This window comes from Motacilla alba, chromosome 2 (genome assembly GCF_015832195.1).
Source record: "Motacilla alba alba isolate MOTALB_02 chromosome 2, Motacilla_alba_V1.0_pri, whole genome shotgun sequence".
Lineage (NCBI taxonomy): Eukaryota > Metazoa > Chordata > Aves > Passeriformes > Motacillidae > Motacilla > Motacilla alba.
The window spans coordinates 53182951-53205753 of NC_052017.1; the positions used below are offsets into that span (position 1 = coordinate 53182951).

Below are 22803 nucleotides of genomic sequence, written 5' to 3' on the forward strand. Positions count from 1 at the left end.
CAGCCTCAAATCCTGTGTTCAGTTTTGAGCCCCTCACTACCAAAAAGATATTAAGGCGCTGAAGCATATCCAGAGAAAGGCAGTGAAGCTGGTGAAGGATCTGGAGCACAAGTCTTGTAAGAAGCAGCTGTAGGAGCTTGAGTTGTTCAGACTGGAGAAAAGGAGGCTCAGAGATGACCCTTATTGCTCTCTACAACTTCATGAAAGGAGGCTGTAGTGAAGTGGGGGAGCCATTCTCTTCTCCCAGGCAACAAGTGATAGGACAAGATGAAAAGGCCTCTAAACCCAGGAGGTTTAGATTAGATAATAAGAAAAAAAAAATTCACATAAAAGATTGTCAGCCATTGGAACAAGCTGCCCAAGAAAGTGGTGGAGTCGCTGTATCTGGGGGTATTTAAAAGATGTGGCACTTAGGAACATGCTTTAGTGGTGGACTTGGCAGTGCTGAATTCCTTGATGATCTTAAAGTTCTTTTCCAACCTAAATTATTCTTTTCTATTCTAAAAATAATAGCTATATTTGATGACTGAGAATGGAAACAAGAAAGCATAAAAATATGATAAAGACAAAGAGATTTTGCTCATATAAAGTTTAATTACCTGTGAAGACAGGCATCAGAATAACTATAGCAATTTTTATTCTTGTTTGCAATTGTGTAGTATCCAGAGGCTCCAGACTGGATTTTATATACACTTTGTGAAGGATACTATTTTTTTATTTCATCAGTAATAAGGATGCTTATCCACGGAAAACTGTCAACATCTAAAACATGCTGTATTAAGGCATTTTTCACTTTTGATCTTATGATAGGAACAGTGCCATTTACAATGAAAATATGCATACATCTAACCATTTATATCACTCATTTTTTTGTTCTCCACATTTATCAGCATTAATACTTGCATGGAAAAAAGAAACTTAGGTGTGTTTGTCTACTGACACTGTCGTTTTCATCTTATCTGTAGTGAACAAATACAAAAATAAAATATAATAGTAATTTCAACAGCTTGTGCTGCAGCAGTGCAAACAGGTAGATTTTTAGACTTTTCATTTGATACACAGGGAGGCACGAAAAGAAACAAGTCATGCCTATTTGGTTGTGTGAGAAATGTGCAAATGTCTGCCTATTATCACAGCGAAATCTCCCATTCATTACAGTATTACCTCGGCAGAACAACAATGGCTTTAGTTCTAACACTGAAAATCTCCATTCACTGTCCATTAAGTACTTAATGGTGCTAATGATGCTAATGCACTACAGGGATATCACAAGAGACAAATCCATGCAATTGAATGAAATGTTTGAAATAGGATGTTTTACAAGTTTATCATTTTTGTGCCTCTGCAGCATTAAGCAACGCACATAAAGCTCTTTTGAGTATTTTAAAGCTGTTCACATTGCAGATGTAGTTCATTTACTAAGCTGTTACACAGCATGCAAGTCAGAGAAATGCGGTCCAAAGTTCTGTTTGACTTGAGCATTACCAATGAGTCTAGAGTCAAAATATGGCACTTCTACATAATGCTTTTTAAGTAGTGGCAACCTTGTAAACTATACTCTGAAGAAGGAATTTATTCTTTAGTCAATCTACAAAAATATTTAAGTAGTATCACAAAAACAAAAAATGTTTTATCACAGAGGAAACTAGAATAAAAATAACTTCAAATATATTTATTAGAGAAATCTAGTACTACCAAATTCATTCAAAGCAAGGCAAAGAATTTTTATAAATAACTGAACTCTGACTAGACACTCACATTTATGGTCACATTGATCCACCCCATGGTAGTGAGGGAAGGAAAAGAACTTGTTAAATCACTCTGAATCCTCTACCAGCAATCCTTGTTAACTGGAGAAGTTCCAGCTGACTGGAATTAGCAAATGTAAAGGATGTAGCTGAAGGATGACTCAGGGAAGTACAGTCCTGTCAGCCTGACCTCAGTTCCAACCAAGGTTATGGAAGAGGTCATGCTGAGTGCCATTATATGGCACATGCAGGACAATCAGGGGATCAAGCCCAGCCAGCATACATTTATGAAAGGCAGGTCCTGCTTGACCAATCTGATCTTATTCTATGACCAAGTGACCCACTGAGTAGATGAGGGAAAAGCAGTGGATGTACTCTATCTAGACTTCAGTAAAGTGTTTGACAGAGCCTCCCACAGCACCCTCCCAGATGGGTGAACACCTCAGTTAATAAAAACCTGGCTGGATGGCCAGGCTTGGAGCGGTATGGTGAATGGAACTAAATCCACCTGGTGATGGGTCACTAGCGGTGTTCCCCAGGGCTCAGTTTTGGGTCTGGTCCCTGTTTAACATCTTTTTTGATGACCCAGACCTGGGGACTCAGGGTACCCTCAGTAAATTTGCAGAAAACACTGGTTGGGTAGGAGTGTTGATCTGCTCAAGAGTAGGATGGCTCTGCAGGAAAACCTGGACAGGCTTGATCTGTGGACTGAGGACAACATCATGAGGACAAAAGGGAAGTGCTGGGTCCTGCATTCAGATCCCAGCAGACCATGCAGCTATACGAGCTTGGAGAGGACTGGCTCAAGAGCTGTTCAGCAGAAAGGGGCCTGGGGGTGCTCAGTCTGAGGCAGCAGTGTGCCCAGGTGGCCAAGATCAATGGCATCCTGGCCTGTATGAAGAACAGTTTGGCCAGCAGGACCAGGGCAGAGATCACCCTCCTGTACTTAGCACTGGTGAGGTTACACCTCGAGTACTGTGTTCAGTTCTGGCCTCTCACTTTAGAAAGGACATTGAGGTGCTGGAGCGTGGCCAAAGAAGGGCAACAAGGCTTGTGAAAGGTCTGGAAAATGTGTCTTATAGGGAATGGCTTAGGGAGCTGGGGTTGTTTATGAGAAGAGGAGGTTCAGGAGAGACCTCATTGCTCTCTACAACTACCTGAAAGAAGGTTGTAGTGAGGTGGGGACTGGTCTCTTCTCCTGTGCCTGCAGTGAGAGGACCAGATGAAATGGACTTAAGATGACATAAGGGAGATTCAGACACCAGGAAAAAAAAATTCAGTGTTAGGGTGGTCAGGCATTGGAATAGGTTGCCCAGGGTGAAGTCACCATCCCTGGAGATGTCTAAGAGGTGGCTGGATCTGGATCATGCGATTTAGTGGTTATGGGGTTATACTGGTAGTTCTGGGTTGACAACTGGACTTCATGGTCTTAAGGGTCTCTTTCAAGCTTGATGATTCGATGACTTTTACACAGTTTAATGGATACCTGTTTTAGAACTCCTAAACTAGAGTCTGAACATATTTTTTATACCTTTCACTAAAACACAGTAAGTAATAAGTTGTGTCTTTTGGCCTAACCACATGCCACTTCTCTAAAAAAGGTTGCAATCTAACTGATTAGCCAAAACCAATGCTGAATAGAGAAACAATACTGTGCTGAATACAAAGAGAAATTCTGACAGCAGGACCTCATCAGACCAAAGGAAGTCATTATTTCAAATGTGTTTCAGTATCATCCTTTACCTTTTTAAAAAAATAAATTACAATCTACAGAGAAATTTTAATGAGAGTTTTCTGAAGTAATAAAACTAAGCAGTGTTGAAACCTTAGCTAGAGTTCTATCACCATACCCAAAAATGCCACACTTGTTAAGGTTTATTAGATTTCGAGAGGTTCAGCAGCACATAAAAATCAGCTGTCTTGTTAACTTAAAATTTTCCATGACATAAAATTAAAACCTCTTCCATCAAGTTACAACCCTATTACTTGTTATTTACATTAAAAAGTGGAGCACAATGTGTTGAAAGGCTCTATCCTAGTTTGATGAACTTATAGAATGACTTCTGAAACTTCTATGAGTTTAGAGAGGCAGGTGAGATTTTGGGGTACACTAAATGTGTTTATTCTGGTAGTAGTTGCTTACATTATTCCCCTTTCTTTTCATTTACCCAGGTTATCCTTCTCCTAATACTCAGCATGATTCTGACATCTGATCTGCTGGTAATAAACATCTTGATTCCATTTTCAAGATTACACCCTTATTTAAAGGTCATCTAAATTAAAAACTTATTAAAAGAAATGTCTTCCTTTGTCTTCAAACTCTCTCCCCAACCCACTTCAGGCATCCTTTTTTTTTCAGTAAAAAAGAGGCATATTTTTTCTATCTCCTTTCTAGTCTTTCTCTAATTAATGACAGAGGCAGATCAACATAGGAAAATGAAGCTGCAAGTCATTCAGACTTGGTTTCTTTAGCACAAGAACAATGGTAGCAAAGACAAAAAGACATAGAATTTACAGTTAAGTAGCATTTAAAGAAGAAATTCCCTAGAAATTTGAATATATTTTCTGTTTACAGAGTAAAGAAAGCCTCTAAATAAAACCAAGATCCAGTTGGAGGATGTTCTACCAATGACTGCACAACTAATCATTAGAAATCATAACACAAATTCCACAGAGGCCAATATTAAATTGAGTTACTGTCATGTGTGTATGGTCTTCTGGTCTATTCAATCAAATTCTGGCTGCTGAAAACCCAGAGGGATAAATTCTGTTCTTAGTTATACAGCTGTCCTCAATGGAAATTGTCAAGAATACATGCCAAGAAGTGTTTAAAGTGCAGTAGATGTTTAAAGAAATGTTCACATAAATTCAGATTTTGTTATTTTTCCATGTGAGAGCTATACAGTGAAAAAAATGACATCTCCATACAGCACATGCTCAATTTTTTATTATGATGGAGATTAGGAATACTATGTTTTGCAAAGATGATGCTTTATAAGCTTGTAAAAAACCAACTTATTCAAACCATACCCAAAAACAAGACAACTCTGTAACAGTCCTCATAGCTGGCCTCCAAAATCACAAGAAGCAATAACCTCTAAAAAAGATTATTCTTCTTTTGGTATTTTGGTATTCATTCAACTCATGACTCTCAGCAAGTGGAGAAGCAACAAGATACAGTCAAGACACCTGAGCAGTATTTAAGTTCCAAGACTGATATGTCCACACAACTTACTTCTCAGGGAGTCTGCGATGCCTTGTATGTCCTAGAGGCAGTATGGAACTGTTACCAGTTTCACCTACACTCAATAATTGCTAAAAGATATGCAATGAAAGCCCTGAATAGATAGCACTGAAAGCACCTTAAATAGATAAGACTTAAACAGAATCATCATGGGAAAATGTGAGGCAGAAACAAAAACTAATAGCTTCTAACCCTCACCATTTCCTCAGTAAACTAGCTGTTTAATTAAGAACAAAAATGAAATAAATAAAAGAATTTATATCAATTTTCTAGGTTTTTCTAGAGTCACTTCAACATTTTAAGAAGCTATTTGCTATGGCAAATACAAACCAAAACATAGTAACTAGAAGCAGAGAAGTGTCTGATGAACAATCATATTATACAAACAACATTAACCATATTTTTCTCTCTGTGGAAACTGGGGAAAATATATTCAAAACTGCAGAAATGTTGTATGTAAAATATTTCTTGCAGATTTTTAATCCAAATGAAACCAACTTATTACAGTATTTGTTGGAGCCTGGTGGTAATTAAATGCAGGAAGGATATTAAAACGTCCAAGAGATTTTTTTTTAAGCCACAACAGAAGAAAAGGCACAATTGCATAATTGGAACCAAATCCAAACACCACTTCCTTCTTATTTACCAGTATCATCTAAAGGACACTATTTAGATGCTGAAAGATCTGGAGCTTACAACTGTGAATCATCTAAAAGTCAAAAATTTCAAAGGAATTGTATGACACAGGTTAAAAGTTTATAGATGAGAGATATAGAAAGTTTCTGCTCACTACAAAACCACAACCTAAGAGTTATCATATCTCTTCTTAAAAAAAAGTGCTAGAAGCCTATTTTGTTGTGGGGAAAGAAATCTTCTTTGGTAGTAATAAGTGTTTAAAACACAGAATTTGAAAGAAAGATATATATTTTAAGATATTCTAAAAATAACTTTTCAGAGAACAGGGTCTCACTTATAATTTGGTTCTATACAGATAACAAATGTGAATCTAACTTGCCGGTCAGTGGGATAGTTCTTTAAAAAGTTTCAGATCAGTTTTGTTGGCAGCTGAATTCAGTTCAATGCTTCTTGTTATTTGCACGTCTGTGCAGGAAATTATCAAAAGCATTTTCCAGCCCTCCCCTCCACAAAAAAAAAATTTAAATCCTCTTGCATTTCTGCAAGGCATGCAGAAAAGTGATAGCGCAGATGGACATTTAGATGCTAAGTTTTCTGTATAAAACAAACCAAATAATTTTCTAGATTTTCTAATTACCTGAGTGACTTAACCCCTGGGGTTTTTACTCCTATGTGACATCGTCAAAGTCATCAACACTGAACAATCAATATGTATTGGCCAGGTTCACAATTTTCAGTTCAGATGAAGAGATGAACAAAAGATCCAATCACACTGCTATATTAGCTCAGTGCATGAAATGCTGGCAAAACCAAGAAGTTTCATACAAAACCCTGCTGTCAAAACACTATAAATAGGATGGCTCAGTACTCATAGTAGATTCCTTTTTTTCTCATTAAAAATTACCACACTTCAGTGAAACTCTTGCTGAAGGAAAAGTTATCAAGATGTCTCTGTTTGACCTCTAGATCCTACCATTAATCAACATCAACAAGAACCTAATGAACTCAAAGTCTAAAACTTCAGGTTCCATATTTTTTTGGCAGCATTTTCTTTTTAAACATTCATCACATCAGGAAAAGCTAGTTTTAGATACCTAGCTGCAAGGTAAAACCAAAATCTTTTTGGAAACATGTATCTTTAAAGACACTGATCATATCAGAGTAATTGTCTAACTTCATTTAAAAAAACTCATTACTATCAGAAGGATTGCAAGAGTATGTTATTTATTTACATTAATTTTCAGATTTTTACTACTCTTTATTAGTAGAGACACTCCCTCTAAAGACTTGTAAGTAACCACCAGCCTTACAAAAATTAAGAAAGTGAGCCGAGGAACTAGATGTTCTAGTTGATGAGAGAGCATCAGCTGCCACTTATGTTTTTCTTCATCCATTTTAACACATCTTTTTAATGGTATTAATAACATGTTTTTATTTTTTTTTTACTTTAGAACCTCATCCATAAATACTTCTTCCAATTAAATAGATGTTCTCAATACAGTCTTGGGCCAACACTCTAAAATTAATTTGGACTGAAGCAACACGGTCATCTAAAAAAAAAAGAGCTGTTTTCTGAATAACATCTTTTATCCATATTCTGTTCCAATATACCAAATTACTTAAATTTCATTTACCCAACACTAAAGTAAATAAAAACTCTCATCTTTCAATGAGAGTGTGCATTTATGGAATTACTTCTCACTAACTCTTAGATAACTATAATTTCATAATAAGCAGAGAAACGCTTACTGTTTTAAAAAAACCTAAAAAATGAATAAGCTTTTCCTTGACTATTTAGGACTGCTTCAACTAATCATGTAGAAGACAAACACCATGTGACATGCTTTGTTCACCAACATCTATCCAGGTCTTCAATCTCTTCCTTGTGTATGCTCGTGAGGGGCCTAAAGGATGATGATGCAGAAGTTCAGATGGAAATTTTGCAATAAAAGAACACATCTGTGCATAGACAAATCTACGCTAATCAAGGAAAAAGATTATAAAGACAAATAAGGTAACAAAATAAGATGAAATAAGAAAGCTACAGAAACATCTAACTTCAACTCTTCTTGCTTTCAGCATTTGATAAAATATTAAATAATAATCAAGAAGACTTCATTAAAAAAAAAAAAAGCCAAAAAACAGTGGAACGAGGAATTAAGCACATATACCCCTCCCAGAATTACTCCGGAAATCAATAAAAATTATCAGAAGTATTTTTATAAAATTACAAATTAAAAAGATCAAGGAGCAGCTGCCATAATATATAATGCTACAATACCTTAAACATAAAACCCCCTCTACATCCACATATATACAAAATATTTAATAAGCATTTAATACACATTTTTTAAATTTTCCAAACTGTTTTTTTTCCTAAACATTTTCCAATATGGAGAAAACACTTGCAAATATATTTAAGTATAATTAAGTTCAGTTCTTACAAACATTTGTTCTAAAATAAATGAGAAGTTCTTTATTGATTCATGCAAGGATTTCCCCTCCTTTCTGATTTCAATAGTTATTCAGACAAAAGCAGCAGGCACTAAAACAAGAGCAAACTCAATCATTAGTCTCAACCATTGTTACCATACAATGATATAGGTGTCTAACCTCTCGCTCACACCTGGGCACCTGGGCCAACTTTTAGCACAATGGGCACTGTCATTTGTCAACTGTACTGACAGCTACAACATGAAGAAAAATACAATTAAATAAGGATGAAAACAATGGAGCACTGTAGTTGCTTTTATTAGGACTGCATACAATTTCGACATACATTTTAAAATGTAAAGAAAAATTCCTCAGTACCATGTGCCCAGCTGGCACCAGCAAGTACCTACATCAGCAAGACAACGTATCATCTGATCATATGCAGCTCATACCACTGCCACCTGCATTTTAGAAATTATAAATCATTGCACCAGTGGTGTTCAAATATTCAAAGAAGAAAGTTAAAGTTCTCATTATATGTAGAACATTATATACCTTTCATGAACAAAACAACTTTGCCTCTCATGCCTAGGAAAAATGCTGCATCTTCAACCTTACTTCGTTCTTTCAACTCCCAGAGCCAAAAGGCAGACCTCCAGGATTACATTACTTTGAAACTTGGGTGATACTTTAATACTCCGGGTGATTTTGCACAAGTTATTCAGTCGCTCTAGAAGTAACATGACCCAGTACCAAAGCCTTCCTTTCAACATTGGTTTCACTACTTAGGCTTGTCTGTCTCCAGTTACTCACTACAACTGTTACAATCTCAGTGATATTATAAACCTTGATTAACGTGTGTTTTCACAGAATGTGGCAGTCCTTTGCAAAAAGTGAAAACCAAACTTAGTGCAGTAGTAACAATAACCATGTCATATAAAATGGTCACTACCAGAGCGGCAGGTTAAGAGAATGATCACTAATGTCATTAGTGGCATTATTGTTGTCATTAGTTATACTAACTAATGCACTTTAATTTATATGCAAAAAGTTCTTAGGTTCAAACATCTATACAATAAAAAGCAATTTTTTTACAACTCCTACCTGAGTTGACAGGAGATTGCAATCAATGTGTAGTCCTTTTCCTGTCTTATACCTCTGAAGTAAACCAGCCATAATTGCTCCATACGTATACAACCCAGTAGCAAGGTCTGTCATTGCTACTCCTGGTCTAACTGGCTCACCATCCTAAAGAAAAAGAAAACACCCCAAAATGAAACAAGACAAACAAACAAAACAATAAACAAAGAAAAAATTAAAAGCAGGGAAAGAAGCAGAGACAATACAATTGTGCAGGGGATCTTATTGGCATAGCAGGGACATGGTGGGATGACTCCTGTGACTGGAGTGTTGGAATGGAGGGATATAGGCTCTTTAGGAAAGACAGGCAAAGGAGACAAGGAGGCAGTGTTTCCATCTATGTCAGTGACCAGCTGGAGTACATGGAGTTTCACTGGGGATGGATGAAGAGCTGATTTAGAGCACAGGGAGGGCAATTGCAGGTAACATTATAATCCTGCTAAGCACACCCATCCACAGAGACGGACAGATTGCAGTAGCCTCACATTCACAAGCCCTGGTCCTCACGAGGGGCTTCAACCACCCCAATATCTGTTGGAGAGACAACAACATAGAACCATGGGCTGTAGGAAAAGATCAGGTTCAAGACCATCTAGGGAACCTGAAGGTGCATAAGCCCATGGACTTAATGACATGCATCTGCAGGACCCAAGGGATTTGGCAGTGGGAATGGCTAAGACACTATCCATCATACTTGAGAAGTCATGGTAGTCCTAGGAAGTTCCCACTGATTGGAAAAAGGGAGACATAACCCCCACATTTTAAAAGGATAAAAATGAAGACCCAGGGGACTATGGGCCCACCAGTCTCCTCTTCCTATCTATCAGGCAGATATCCTATAGAGCAGATTCTCCTGGACACTATTCTAAGGCACGTGGAAAATAAGCAGGTGATTTGTGACAGCCAACATGGCTTCACTATGAGCAAATTGTGCCTGACAAATTTTGTGGCCTTCTATGATGGGGTTACAGCAGTAGTAGGTCTGGGAAGAGTGACTGATGACACCTACTTGGTTTTGTGCAAAGCATTTGACACCGTTCCACATGACATGCTTGTCTCTAAACTGGGCACTTGGTAGATAAGGAATTGATTGGATGGTTGCACTCTGTTGCAACCTGAGTGACCTGATGTATAAAAACTACTACTGAAAACCAGGTATTCTTGCAGCATGTACACAAAACTGCCACTTTGAGATACCACATACTGAAATCATGAAGGATTTATTATGCAACTTTTTGTCCCTAATAACATAATGCTTGCCAATGCAAAAAGAAAAGAGATAATGTTAGAGACAAAAGAAGCTAGTGAAGACTGAATTTTATTATGTCTAGAAGCTAAAGGTCTAAACAATTTCTACAGTATGCTGACACAGCTGCCAAGTCTGTTTGAAAGGCAGAACCATATTGCTTCATTCTTCTCACTCCCTTTTCTCTCCTCTTCAGTCCCTCCCCAAGTCAAAGTCCAGTTTTGTATTTTCACTCTACACACTCCAGGCTTCTAGTAAGAAAACAAACACAAATTTTTGTTTACACATGTAAATATTACACATGCAAATACATGAAAATTCATGACCTTCTGAGTGAAGTCACTGAAAAGTTGTTCATTCAAATATCCTTTTTCTGTATGTCATCCCTTTTCCAGTATCAAGGGAAGAATCTTCATGTAACATCATGTGTTTCAGAACTTCTGCAATCATTGGCATGACATATGTCCCCTCTGAAATCAATGGCAAAATGAACTTCTAATTTCAGCCCAGCTAGACTTTTATTGTAGTGCTTCTTCTAAAATATTCTCCATTTCCTGCTCTGAAAAGTTTGAGGTCAGTTGTGGTATTTGCTGGGTCCCCAGGACAAAGGAGGAATTGAGAATCTGACTCCATGTTCTTAGAAGGCTAATTTATTATTATATTATATTATATTATATTATATTATATTATATTATATTATATTATATTATATTATATTATATTATATTATATTATATATTATACAATTCTATACTAAACTAAAGAACAGAGAAAGGATACAGACAGAAGGCTACAAAGAATGATAATGAAAACTCGTGACCCTTCCAGAGTCCCAACACAGCTGGACGGTGATGGGTCATTAAATCAACTAAATTCACATGAAACCAATCAAACAACCACCTGCTGGATAAACAATCTCCAGGCCACATTCCAACGCAGCAAAACACAGGAGAAGCAAATGAGATAATATTGTTTTCATTTTTCTCTGAGGCTTCTCAGCTTCCCATGAGAAGAATCCTGGGCAAAGAGGATTTTTCAGAAAATATGACAGTGACAGTCAGATGATCAGATTATCACAGCAGTTCCTTATTTTGAAGTCTGACTTTTTGTTTGTTTGTTTTTTGGTTTTTTTTAAGTTTTCAAACTATGAAGAAAAACAGCAGTGCAAAGGTAATGAGACTCTTCCAGAGTTCTGTCACCCAAGTAAGCCCACCATAAGACAACTTAAAATCATTACAATTGATAAATAATAACTGTTTGTCATGAAATTGACTAAAAATTACAAAATTTGTGTAAAATAAAGCAAAATTTAAATAAAAAATAGTTGCTCTCATCATCAGTTACTCTCATCTGCAGTAAAGATTAGTCTATCTATAGCCTAGATATCCATAGGATGATATATAAACTACACTATACTAAGGTGAACACTGCTTTAGGAAGTACTTTTTTGAAGAGTCTCTTATGTCTTCCTTCCCCAGATGCTACACTAAGCTACTTCAGCTTCCCAATAGAAAACACAACTCAAACGCTCCAGCTATTTACCACTCTCATTGTACCCAACTCTGGGGAAAACCAGGAAAGTTTCTTCTTCACTTTTATATGCACAGGCCTGCCAAGAAAACTAATTAACCCATGAGAAGGTTTATGCTACTCAGAGCTAACAGAGAGAAACCCACACAGCAGAAATCCACACATACATACAAAAACACCGAACCAAAACAAAACAAAAAAACCCTCATATTATCTCCTGCAAGTAATCAGTTTGTTTAAGTTGCTCTTTCTTTATTATAGTCACTTCATTACATTCACTGGGTTGAGAAGAAACCAAAAAGACTTTAGATTTTACATATGTGCTGCAACATTCTTAGTTTGAAAACACAGTCCACTGTTTTTAGTGTCATTAATTTCACCCTTTAAGGAGAACACTACACTTTTAAGAGGAAGAAATTTGGATTATTTTAACAGGTTGTTATATATGAACTCCAGAATCTTCCTCATCAAGTACTAAACTATCTAATGTTTAAAAGCAAACACTTCCTTTGCCTCAGTAAAAAGTTCACCTTTATTTCTAAAAATACTTTCAAAATTTCCCCTTAGAGAACACTCCTACAAACTACTAGCACTATACTGCTATGTGATTTTTAACATGTTAGCTTTGTTTTATCCTAACACTCCACAACGTATAATTCTGAACCAGTTCACACAATTTCTAGCCATCCTTGGTCTTCCTACCAAGGCTCACGATGAGCTGCCATGTCTCACCATTTAATCAGCTTCAATCAACTCCTGTGCCATAAACCAGTCTTTTATGGCAGGACGCACAGGTGTAAGTACTGTGGAATGGATTCATTCAGGCTTTATCATTATCCTGCAGAACTAGGGATGTGAAGCTGCTTTACATGAAGGATAAAGCTAAACACACAGAGAAATAACCTTCCTTTAGACAGAACTTCTGCTAGTACAACAATACTTTTGTGTAGCCACCATTACACCATTTACCTGGGCAAAGTAAGGATTTATACAGTATCTTTTATTCAAGCAAGTTATTTCAAAGTGACAAACACCACCACCCTGCCAGACAAAAATTATTTTATTGTTCTGGTAGGAAGAGCAAATGTAGTGCTAGCCAGGGAGAATGTGTCTTAAGCAAACAAAGCTGCCATCCAGCCTCAAAGGCTGGCTTGAACTCTAAATTAGGTGCAACATCAAGAGTTGCACTTTCCTAGTCTGAAAGGATAAAGATTCATACCAGTTAAGCAGACCTTTTGTTTTCAAATCACTGTGCTTTGCTATTGCTCAATCTTATAGTTTACACTTTTCTTTCTAATGCTTGCTGTTCGCTAAATTCCTTACAATTTGTCGACATATTCTCGCCCAGACATAGCCACAACATGTTTTAGAAGCTTCCTTTCCTGAGGTGTTTTTTTTTTGCCCTTTGACATAATTTCCCAAACTTACATCAGTAATACAAAAATCATCCATTTAAAATGAAAATTGTTTTGAAATGACATGCTTAAGGAAAGCATTCTAAGTTCAGTAGTTTTACAGATGTGAAATAATTGCTGAAGCTAATATGAACCAGCAATGGCTGTATTTTTCAACAGCTCTGAGCTATATATACCATGTGTATTCTTTTGTACCACTTTGTTTGGTACTAAACTGAAGAATGGCATCTCTGGATTGCAGACTAAATGCTGTCTCACATTCAGTAAAACAAAAAATGTTTTTTCCTCAAGAAAGAACACATCAGTATAAAGGTATTTCAAGTATTGAAGACCACGTGTAATAATCCACTAGGAGATGGAAGGGGATTTGTAACCAGACTGGACTTTATTTAATTAATTTCAAGTTATTGTTTTGATGAGTCATAGAAATTTCAATTAGAACTTCAAATTTCACAGGTGTGATACACTTCTAATACACAAGTAATCAAGTACATGTGTAAGAGCTTACAGGTTTCTGTATACAAAACCATGATTTAAAGACACTATTCTACTGTGCTTGGGTTTGTACAATCAGCAAAAACAACACTAGCACAAATGCAGTTGTTTGTGTGAATATTTTTGCAACATTGCAAAAGTTATAGCTTGATTTCAAGGTTCAGAATATCACTCAGAAGCATTTCAAAGTTATTACCACTAAGTGATGCCAGGGGAAAAAAAAAAAAAAAAAAAAAGCAAGCTTTTTTTTTAATAGGCAGGAATATATACTGCTATTGGATTATACATTTTTGTATATGTCAGATACAGGACAAAATTTTAGTACCTTATTATTAAAATGCTTTTTAAGGAACTGCAAATATGTATACCTCAACGTAAATATGTATACCTCATCATTCAACACCTCAGTCATGTATGTAGATGCTTTTTTGCTGCTTGCTCAGATTCATTCAATTTGTCTGCTGCATCAGCTGATGCCTCTAAGACCATTCTGCAAGAACATTCAATGGTTTGTTTACCAAGGGATGTTTCCAAAAAGCACTGTTGCACTGATGATGTTATACTGATTATCTAAAGCTCCTGCAATTAAATACAAAACCAACATCATCTGTTATAACTTTTCATTTTTTTTCTTTTCCAGGTTATGAGTCGCATTTTCTATTTTATTCTAAAAAAAAATCAGACCCTAGTCGATCCATTCAAATGAACTTATTATTTTTAGCACATTAATTCCACATTGTCTAGTCAACAAATAATTTAAGCTTTATTTTTAAAAAATAGCATGAAATTCTGTTTTCTTTTTTCTTTTTTTTCTTCAGCCACTTTTCTTCATGTTGACTGAAACAAGGTTTTCTACTTTTGTTCAGACTTAGTTTTGTGAGATTTTAAAACACAATTCTGTCACACAAATATGAATGTTTAAAAAAATGGAAGATTTTACTATTAATAATACTTCACTATTTTAAAGTTACTTTTCAACAAGCATATGATTTTACAGCCACTTGGGTAAGTTTTCCCTACAACAACAAAAAGCACATTTGGTTTTTTGGAGTCATTGACTACTTAAGTCTTTAAAACAATACTGTCCATCTATATATCAAAAAATGGTTTTGAGAAACTGAGGAAATACTACATAAACAACTTTAAATAAAGAAAAATAAGCAAATTTTGCATGATTATTTTAATAATGTGAAAGAGTGACTAAGTTTGGATGAATTCTTCGAAGCCCCCAGTGAACAGACAAAGCTGTTACTGACAGTGACTAAATGATTCCTATGATTACATTACCTCAAGTCTTGGTGAGGTGATGCGAACATCTGGTTTTCCAGCGTAGACCTTAACACAATCTTTAAATAAAATCCATCTTCATAACAGCCACCAAGGACTATTATTGTCATAATATAACTTGCATGCAATTATTCAGTACAATAGTTATTTATTCTGGCATTCACATATCATTGAAAAGCTATACAAAAGTCCTGTGTTTTTCAATTTTTCGATCTACCTTTCTTTATTCATGTTGTACTAACAACATCTGCCCCTTTCTAACAGTTTGTATACCCTTTCCATTTTGATTGGTTTATTTTGAGGTGTGCATGAAGTTTCTGGCATTGTATTGGAAGTATTAACCTCCATACTACAGACACAATGCCAAATTTACTTACACTGCAGTTACGTAATCAGTCATTGCTTAGTGCACATGTACATTACATATTTGAAGGGAAGTGCCTGTAAAAACCGCACACAATTTCATGTCTTCTTATGTTCTGAGATGGGACATCCTATGAGGACATACCAATAACACAGCAGAAATGGACAGCCTCAGGAAACTAGGCACAAGATGTTTCAGCTTACTCAGTCAAAAAATGCTTGATTTTGGCTTTTTTCCCTAATAAAAAGGACAACTCTGGTAACAACAGTTGCCAGAAGTACAAACTTCTGATGTTTGCCATTGTTCTCAGTAGAAAACAAGTCTATTGGCAGAGTATCAATCCTACAATAGAGTTGTGTCCAGATCATGTGGTTAGCTTTCAACAACGTACTCAAACATGAACAGCTGACACTTAGTACAGAAACTTTATGAATTCCTTGTTTATCTGGAACATGCAAGTACCATACTCACAAGATCTGCGCTACTACTTCCAGAGTACCAGGAGCACCCTCACACTAGAACAGTATCTAGCACTTATAATGCATAGAACAGACTTGTAACACTACCTCACTTGAAAAGGGACATTTCGGGACCACATTCCCTGCGTCTGTAGGTGATTCAAGACAGCTTAATTAAATGCTTATTTGACCATCATTTTTCTGAGGTGAAGACACATGTTCTGTGTACCTCTAGAATTCAGATAGTAAACTACTGTTATGCTTCCTGCACTGCCACAGCTAACAAAGATCTTGGATGTCAGTGGGAATAGGCAGCAGATAAAGCTTTTCCAGAAATGCATGGCATCGTTCTGCCTATTTGTAGGCAGAATGATTGAAAAACACCCAGATTTTGTCAGATATCTATTTTGTCAGATATTTTCTCTACATAGCTCCACAATTCCTGTTTTTACAAAGGGAATATCAATATCCAAGCATCAGTGAGACTTCACACTCATAGATATGGTTCTATCATCCAGCTGTCAACAATGCGTCTACTACAGCTCTTGAAGTGACCATTAAGAGGTTAGCATACATTGCCAATTTATTCACTGGAGATTTAGGATCTTTCTTTTTTACTTTTATTTTCTGTTTCTTGAGCATTTTTCTTTACAAGCCTGGAGTGACATAACTGAAGTATACAAGTACCATTATTTTCTTAGATTCCCAGAGATGAGACCTCTTGTTTGACTCAGGAGGGTTTGCATAACAGATATGTTACCATTAGGCTGACTTGTTCCATGCAGCAGCCAGTTTTGGTACACGGCACAAAGATTCTATGAAATCTGTGAGTTGTGCACTATACCTCATGCCCTGTGATATGCATGAGACCAGAAACAGCAGCAGCAATGGAGTCATATCCACCTCTCTGAACCACTGGACCAGTCTGACCATAACCTAAAAGAGAAGCAAAACAACTAGTAATTCAACCAAGGACAAGTACAACATAAGCTACTATTGTTCTTCAGCTTTTGTTAACAAGCTGTCCAGACTGTACAATCAATGAACACTATTGTATTCTATTTATTCCTTCACATTTCTAAGAGTAAAGCTGGATTTATCCTCTGTGGGTTGAGGATGTGTTTGATCTTAATTCTAGACAGACTTGTATCCCTGCTGTTTCATTCCTTTTGGATAAAATTTCCTTTTTAATTCACTGTGTCAGCTGAGGTTGGACTCAGATGTTATTTCAGAGAATCTACAGTATCTCTACAGGCCTACAAGTGCTGTCCAACAGGGCCCATCTTGCCTGTGCTATCTCCACTCTGCCATAAGGATGCCTTGAATACTTCAAACAACACTAAAATCATGACACTATGGTTTTGACGCATTAATTGTTCCCCCTGTTACTTCATTCCACATCTAAAGAGAGCTACCTCCACAACAAGCATTGTTTACAAAAGATGGCAAGGCCTTAGCAAGTATGTACAATCTGTTTGCCAAGAGTTAGCACCAATGAAGTCCAAAATACTGAGAACTTTTACTGAACTACCTAATTACAGTTTTGTTCAGCTGTATAATCAACTTAAAACAAACAGCTGTAGACATAAGGATGCTGTCTTACCTCTCTTTGCTATAGTCATCATGTTCTTCCAACAACAACCATAAAATCTTCCGATTGAGGAGGTCTTACACAAGCAGCTGAGGAGCTCACTGGAACCCATAACCACCATCACAGAGGATCAAAGTCAACAGGGAAGGAGCAACATATTTGATTGATGGTTTCTATTAGTTCTAATAATGGCAGAGCCCTCAATAATCAGATTTAAGGGCAGATTTAAGAGGGAGCACACTCAAAGCCATTTAAGTGCTTTCTTTTCTGATATCTCTAAGAAAAATCCCTTAGAGCAGTTACATGATATTTGTGACAGACAAGATTCCTAATCTAACTTTAGTTTTAAAACAACATTTCTGTTTAATTCTTACCTGTGAGGACAGTATTAGAATTACATTATATCAACATATACTGCAAGGTAAAAAAATTCCTGAATCTCCTAGATTCCTTTCCATAATTTGCCTGGAAAAATCTTCTCTATATTCAGACAGTCTGTCCAGTAGGCATGACAGTCTAAACATTGGCTTTGTGAATTAGAACACACAATTTAAAATCATTTTTCATTGAAGTAATCTACCTCAGTTCATCCACTTGGACTGATGCTGTTATATGCATAATTCATAAATTATTCTTATTTACAAGAGGATGATGATGACTGAAAACTGGAGTTAAAGCACCTTGTTACTCCAATTGATAGATCATACCAAGCAAAACAACATCCACTTACTACACAGATATCCCCATTATACTGCAAACTATCTCAATTGCCTGATCTTTTTCTGGACACATGAGATCCACATTGTGCAAAGCTGTGGAGGAGCTCAACTTCTACACTCAGTGTCACAGGGAATATTAGAATACTACAACCAATTCACTGACTTAATGAGTGTAGCTTCAAAACAAACATTTTGCAAGAAAAAAAACACTTTTCTTATGGTAAATCTGTGTCACTACTCACAAGAGAGAAGAAAAAACCTTCCAGTTTACCCAGTTTTATTTGAAATCTGACAGCAGCCAACTTTGAGATCCCAAAGAGAACTCGTGGTATTTCCTTTCATACTTAACACTCTCAAGTTTACAGCAAAGAACTGTGTATTCAAATATAAGAGGACTAACAAATAAAATACACTGGATCCACCCAAAAATGTTCCAAAGAGCTCTAACTAGGCATATACCATTATCTCATTGGAATGAACTGTAGAATTAAAACCAGTTAAGTGTGTGGGGCCACTTCAAAACCAAAATCTTGCTCAATAAAAAAAAGTACTCAAAACAACTTTAATTGAATAGTGAAAAGCATATTGAAGTAAGTGAGAAACTACGTACTGGCCTCAATTACTAACAAAGAAAAGACATCTCAACACATCTACTCACACAAATGTTTTCATAAACAGCAAACATATGAAAATTAAACACTTAGTATGTAGACAAACAACTATACAACACTTGGCAATGCTCTTCTGGTAAGGACAAACATCCATCCCTCAAACAGTGAATTCAAGAAAAGTGACAGGCAACAAGATCTGCATTTTTCTAGAGAAGTTTCACAAATAAAATTTTTAACTCCTTTTCACACTTTGTAACATCCAGGTTTCAAAATAAAAGGTATTATTTAATGACTTTCTGGTTAAGATTAGAACTTGTATGGAGTGTTTAATTAGTCTTCTTCTTTTAATAGATTAAAAAGAAAAAAATATATAATTCTGCTTTTGATCTGAATTCTGAGTGGACAAAGCTAATGTGGGGACAAAATTTGTTGTCATTGGAAATGTTTCGCCCCAGGAACTATGGATGTACAAGATTCCTGGAGGAAAAAGTAGAGTTAAATGAGAAATAGCTATTGCTAAAAATGAAAGATCTCTTTATCCAGACAAAAATCAAAGGCTGAACATTCTTTTCATAGTCAATGGAGCAACCCAGGGCAAATGTTTTAGAAATAACTAGGAACACAAACACAAAAAGCTTGAAGAAGAGTCCAAAATTACATTAAAAAATATTCAGCCTGGTACACAGATTTTACAGTAACTGTAATATATACACATATATACATTTGTACATATACATGCGTACATATATATATAAATATATAAAATAACTCCTTGACGATAAAAATGCCACCTAAAGTTTATGTTTGTCCAAATACACTATGTTCTCCCATACTTAATTCAGTGTAAAAAGCATAGATTTGCAATTACACCCTCAAACCTAAATATAGGCTTCTGTTAAATAAAATGTAGTTAGTGGTTTAAAGTTTAGATACAGTGAAAAATACTTTATGGTAAAGAGATAATACCAGAGAGAATACAGAATACAGAGAATATGATCTATTCTCTCTGAATACAGAGAGAATAGATTTAACAGTGATGGTCTCAGAAGGCAAGATAAGGCAGCTGATCACACTCCTGCTCCCCTTTAGTGGAGCTTATCACCATGAGCTACAGTCAATATTTAAATTGTCTCTACTAGTAAAGAATTTATTTTAGTCCCCTAAATCCAGTGTAGCTATTTTTATTTTGGGGAATAGATTTCAGAGAGACAAAAGAATTTTTTATTTTAATTTAATAAAACAAAGTGTTCTCTAAATCATTTCAGCTTGACAGGCAGCTGGCTAGATTCTAAATCTCATGTAAAGCTTTAGATTTTTGTAAAACAGAATCTGCAAATAGCAAAAGAAAGTTGCACCACACTAAACCCCAATTCAGCCCCCCAAATCTCCATTCTATACTTTACAGTAGGAAGATATGATTTCTTCCGATACCTGTCCATCCTCATGTGTCTAGAATTCAAAATCATTGCAGTATGAGCAAGTCCTCTCTACGGCAAAATGTACACACATGTTTCACAATCAAACCGACTACAAGACAATAACCTCCAGTTAGATCTCCAAGTCCTTCCTAAAAGCTGTCATTGTCAAAGCATTATTTAATCTGCATAGCAAGCTTTTGAAATTGCCAGAAACAGAGAATCATACAGAATCACAGAATGGGTGGGGTCTGAAGGGACCACAATGGGTCATCTGGTCCAACCTCCCTGCTCAAGTAGGCTTGTCTTAGAACACATGGCACAGGACTGTGTCCAGATGGTTTTTGAGTATCTGCAGCGAAGGAGACTCAACACCCTTTGTGGGCAATTTTTTCCAGTGCTTGGTCACCAGCACAGTAAAGAACTTCTTCCTCATGTTCAGGGGGAACTTCCTGTGTACCAAGTTCTTCCCGTTGCCTCATGTCCTATTGCTTGGCACCATCAAGAGCCTAGCTCCATCCTCTTGGCACTCTCCTTTGAGGTGCTTAGGGACATTGATGAAGTCCCTTCTCAGCTGTCTCTTCTTGAGGCTGAACAGGCCCAGCACCAGCAGCCTGTCCTTGTAAGACAGATGTTCCAGTCCTTTAGTCACCTTTATTGCCCTCCAATGAACCCACTCCAGGAGCTCAATGTCTCTCTTGTGCTGAGGAGCCCAGAACTGGACGCAGCACTCCAGATGTGGCCTCGCCTGGGCTGAGTAGAGGGGCAGGATCACCTCCACTGACCTGCTGGCAACACTCTTCCGAATACACCCAAGGAGACCATTGGCTGCCTTGGCCACAGGGGCTCACTGCAGGCTCATGGACAGCTTGTTGTTCACCAGGGCCCACAGGTCCTTCTCCACAGAGTTGCTTTCCAGCAGTTTGGTCCCCAGCCTGCACTGCTGCAGGGGGTTATTCTTTAGCAGGCATGGGACTCTGCCATTGCCTCTGCTGAATTTCAGGCACTGCTTTCTGTCCATCTCTCAGTCTTCCAGTTCTTCTCTTCCATCTCTCTCAAGGCCCTTTTGAAGACCATTTTGAAGCCCTCCGTGGTATCAGCCACTCCTCCCAGCTTTGTGTCACCAGCAAACTTGCTGAGGAGGCATCTGCCCCTTCACCCGAGTCACTGATGGACAAGCTAAACAATATTGGGCCCAGTACTGATCCCTGGGGACACCACTTGTGACAGGCCTCCAGCTAGACCCTCTGCTACTGATCACAACCACCAAAGGACTATTTGCTTATTCAGCATAGTCACACCTAAATCCTCCTGTTCTGACCCTGCAGCCAAGTCTATCTTCTACATAAGAAAGTGTAGAACCTTTACTCTTTGAAGCTTTTTCTGAGCAAGAAAAATTAACTGGGTATGAGAAGTATGAAAGAACTGGCACCGGCTACTATGGGCCTTTACTGGAGCCATTTACAAAGCAAACGCCACAGCTTTCCACCAGCAATCCGGCACCCTTAGCTCAAACAAGAAGAAAGAAAGAGACTTTAACCCATTGGAAAGTTCTGAAAAACAGAGGATGCTGAATAGAGTCAGTAAATATAAATTTGCACATGAAAGGTTCTGAAGAGTTTTCTTAACCAAGATCCCCACAATTACTCTTTGTTAGTAGGCAGCATTACATAGTGTATGATATTCAAAATGAGACACGCTTAATGTAACATTAAAAAATCATTATCTCTCTGCATCTACTTTTTTTTAATATTTGGGTAAATATGACAATTAAAGTTTTATAAAATAAGGTGGCTAATATGTAATAATGCAGCTCACAGCTGTTCTGAAAAGTCTCCAGCAGTTTGATGGCCAATCTTTTGATATGGAGCAACAAGAGAAGACTTAAGGTGCCTAAAAATATCTATCTAGCAAAACTGAAAAATAATTAGTTCAAGATAAACAGTAAATTATAATAGCACTAAGATACTCATCACTAGCTAGGGGCATGGCAGAAGTAACTGTATGCAGGACACTAATTGCAGCTGACTGAATGTTTGTTTGGTAAAATAAATTGAAGCATATAAATTTCCTGTGAATATTGGCAACATATACACATTGCAATTAAACCTAAGAGTCAGATTGCTGTTATTATCTGATTAAATTACATTGGTATTAATACACCACAATTCCTGGCAAATGGAAAGACTAAAAGTATTTCTTTCTCCCAGATTTTTCTAGGTAAATCAGACACATACATTGAAAAAAAACCCAAAACAAAAAGCAAAACAAACAACAAAACCAAAAAAAACACCCTACCCCCAAAACATTCTTCAACAGGAAATAAATCTTAGTTTACTTATTATTCTGGGGTTGGTGTGACATTGTGACATTTGTCCATGATGAAAGGGGGCCAAAAGGGGGCCAATTATTCTGAAACATGGAAATTATTTCTAACGCAACAAAGCTTATAGTTCTGGGCTTAGTGTGCA

The 22803-nt window shown here is 36.8% G+C and overlaps 1 protein-coding gene across 23 annotated transcripts in view; it reads right to left on the minus strand.

Moving 5' to 3' along the window:
• SUGCT (succinyl-CoA:glutarate-CoA transferase) overlaps nt 1–22803 on the minus strand; it is a 319512-nt gene that overhangs the window by 261204 nt on the left and 35505 nt on the right. For 22 of the 23 annotated variants that reach the window (XR_005255720.1, XR_005255717.1, XR_005255716.1 and 19 more), the window contains exons 7-8: nt 16841–16932; nt 9166–9309 (exon numbers count right to left, since the gene is read on the minus strand). Coding sequence is in view for 17 of the 23 variants with exons in the window: in XM_038127213.1 (XP_037983141.1) it covers nt 9166–9309; nt 16841–16932 (236 nt within the window). In the remaining 6 variants the exon portion in view is untranslated. Of the gene's footprint in view, nt 1–9165; nt 9310–16840; nt 16933–17599; nt 21538–22803 lie in introns of those variants that run through there. The other variant, XM_038127218.1, reaches the window with a different exon arrangement.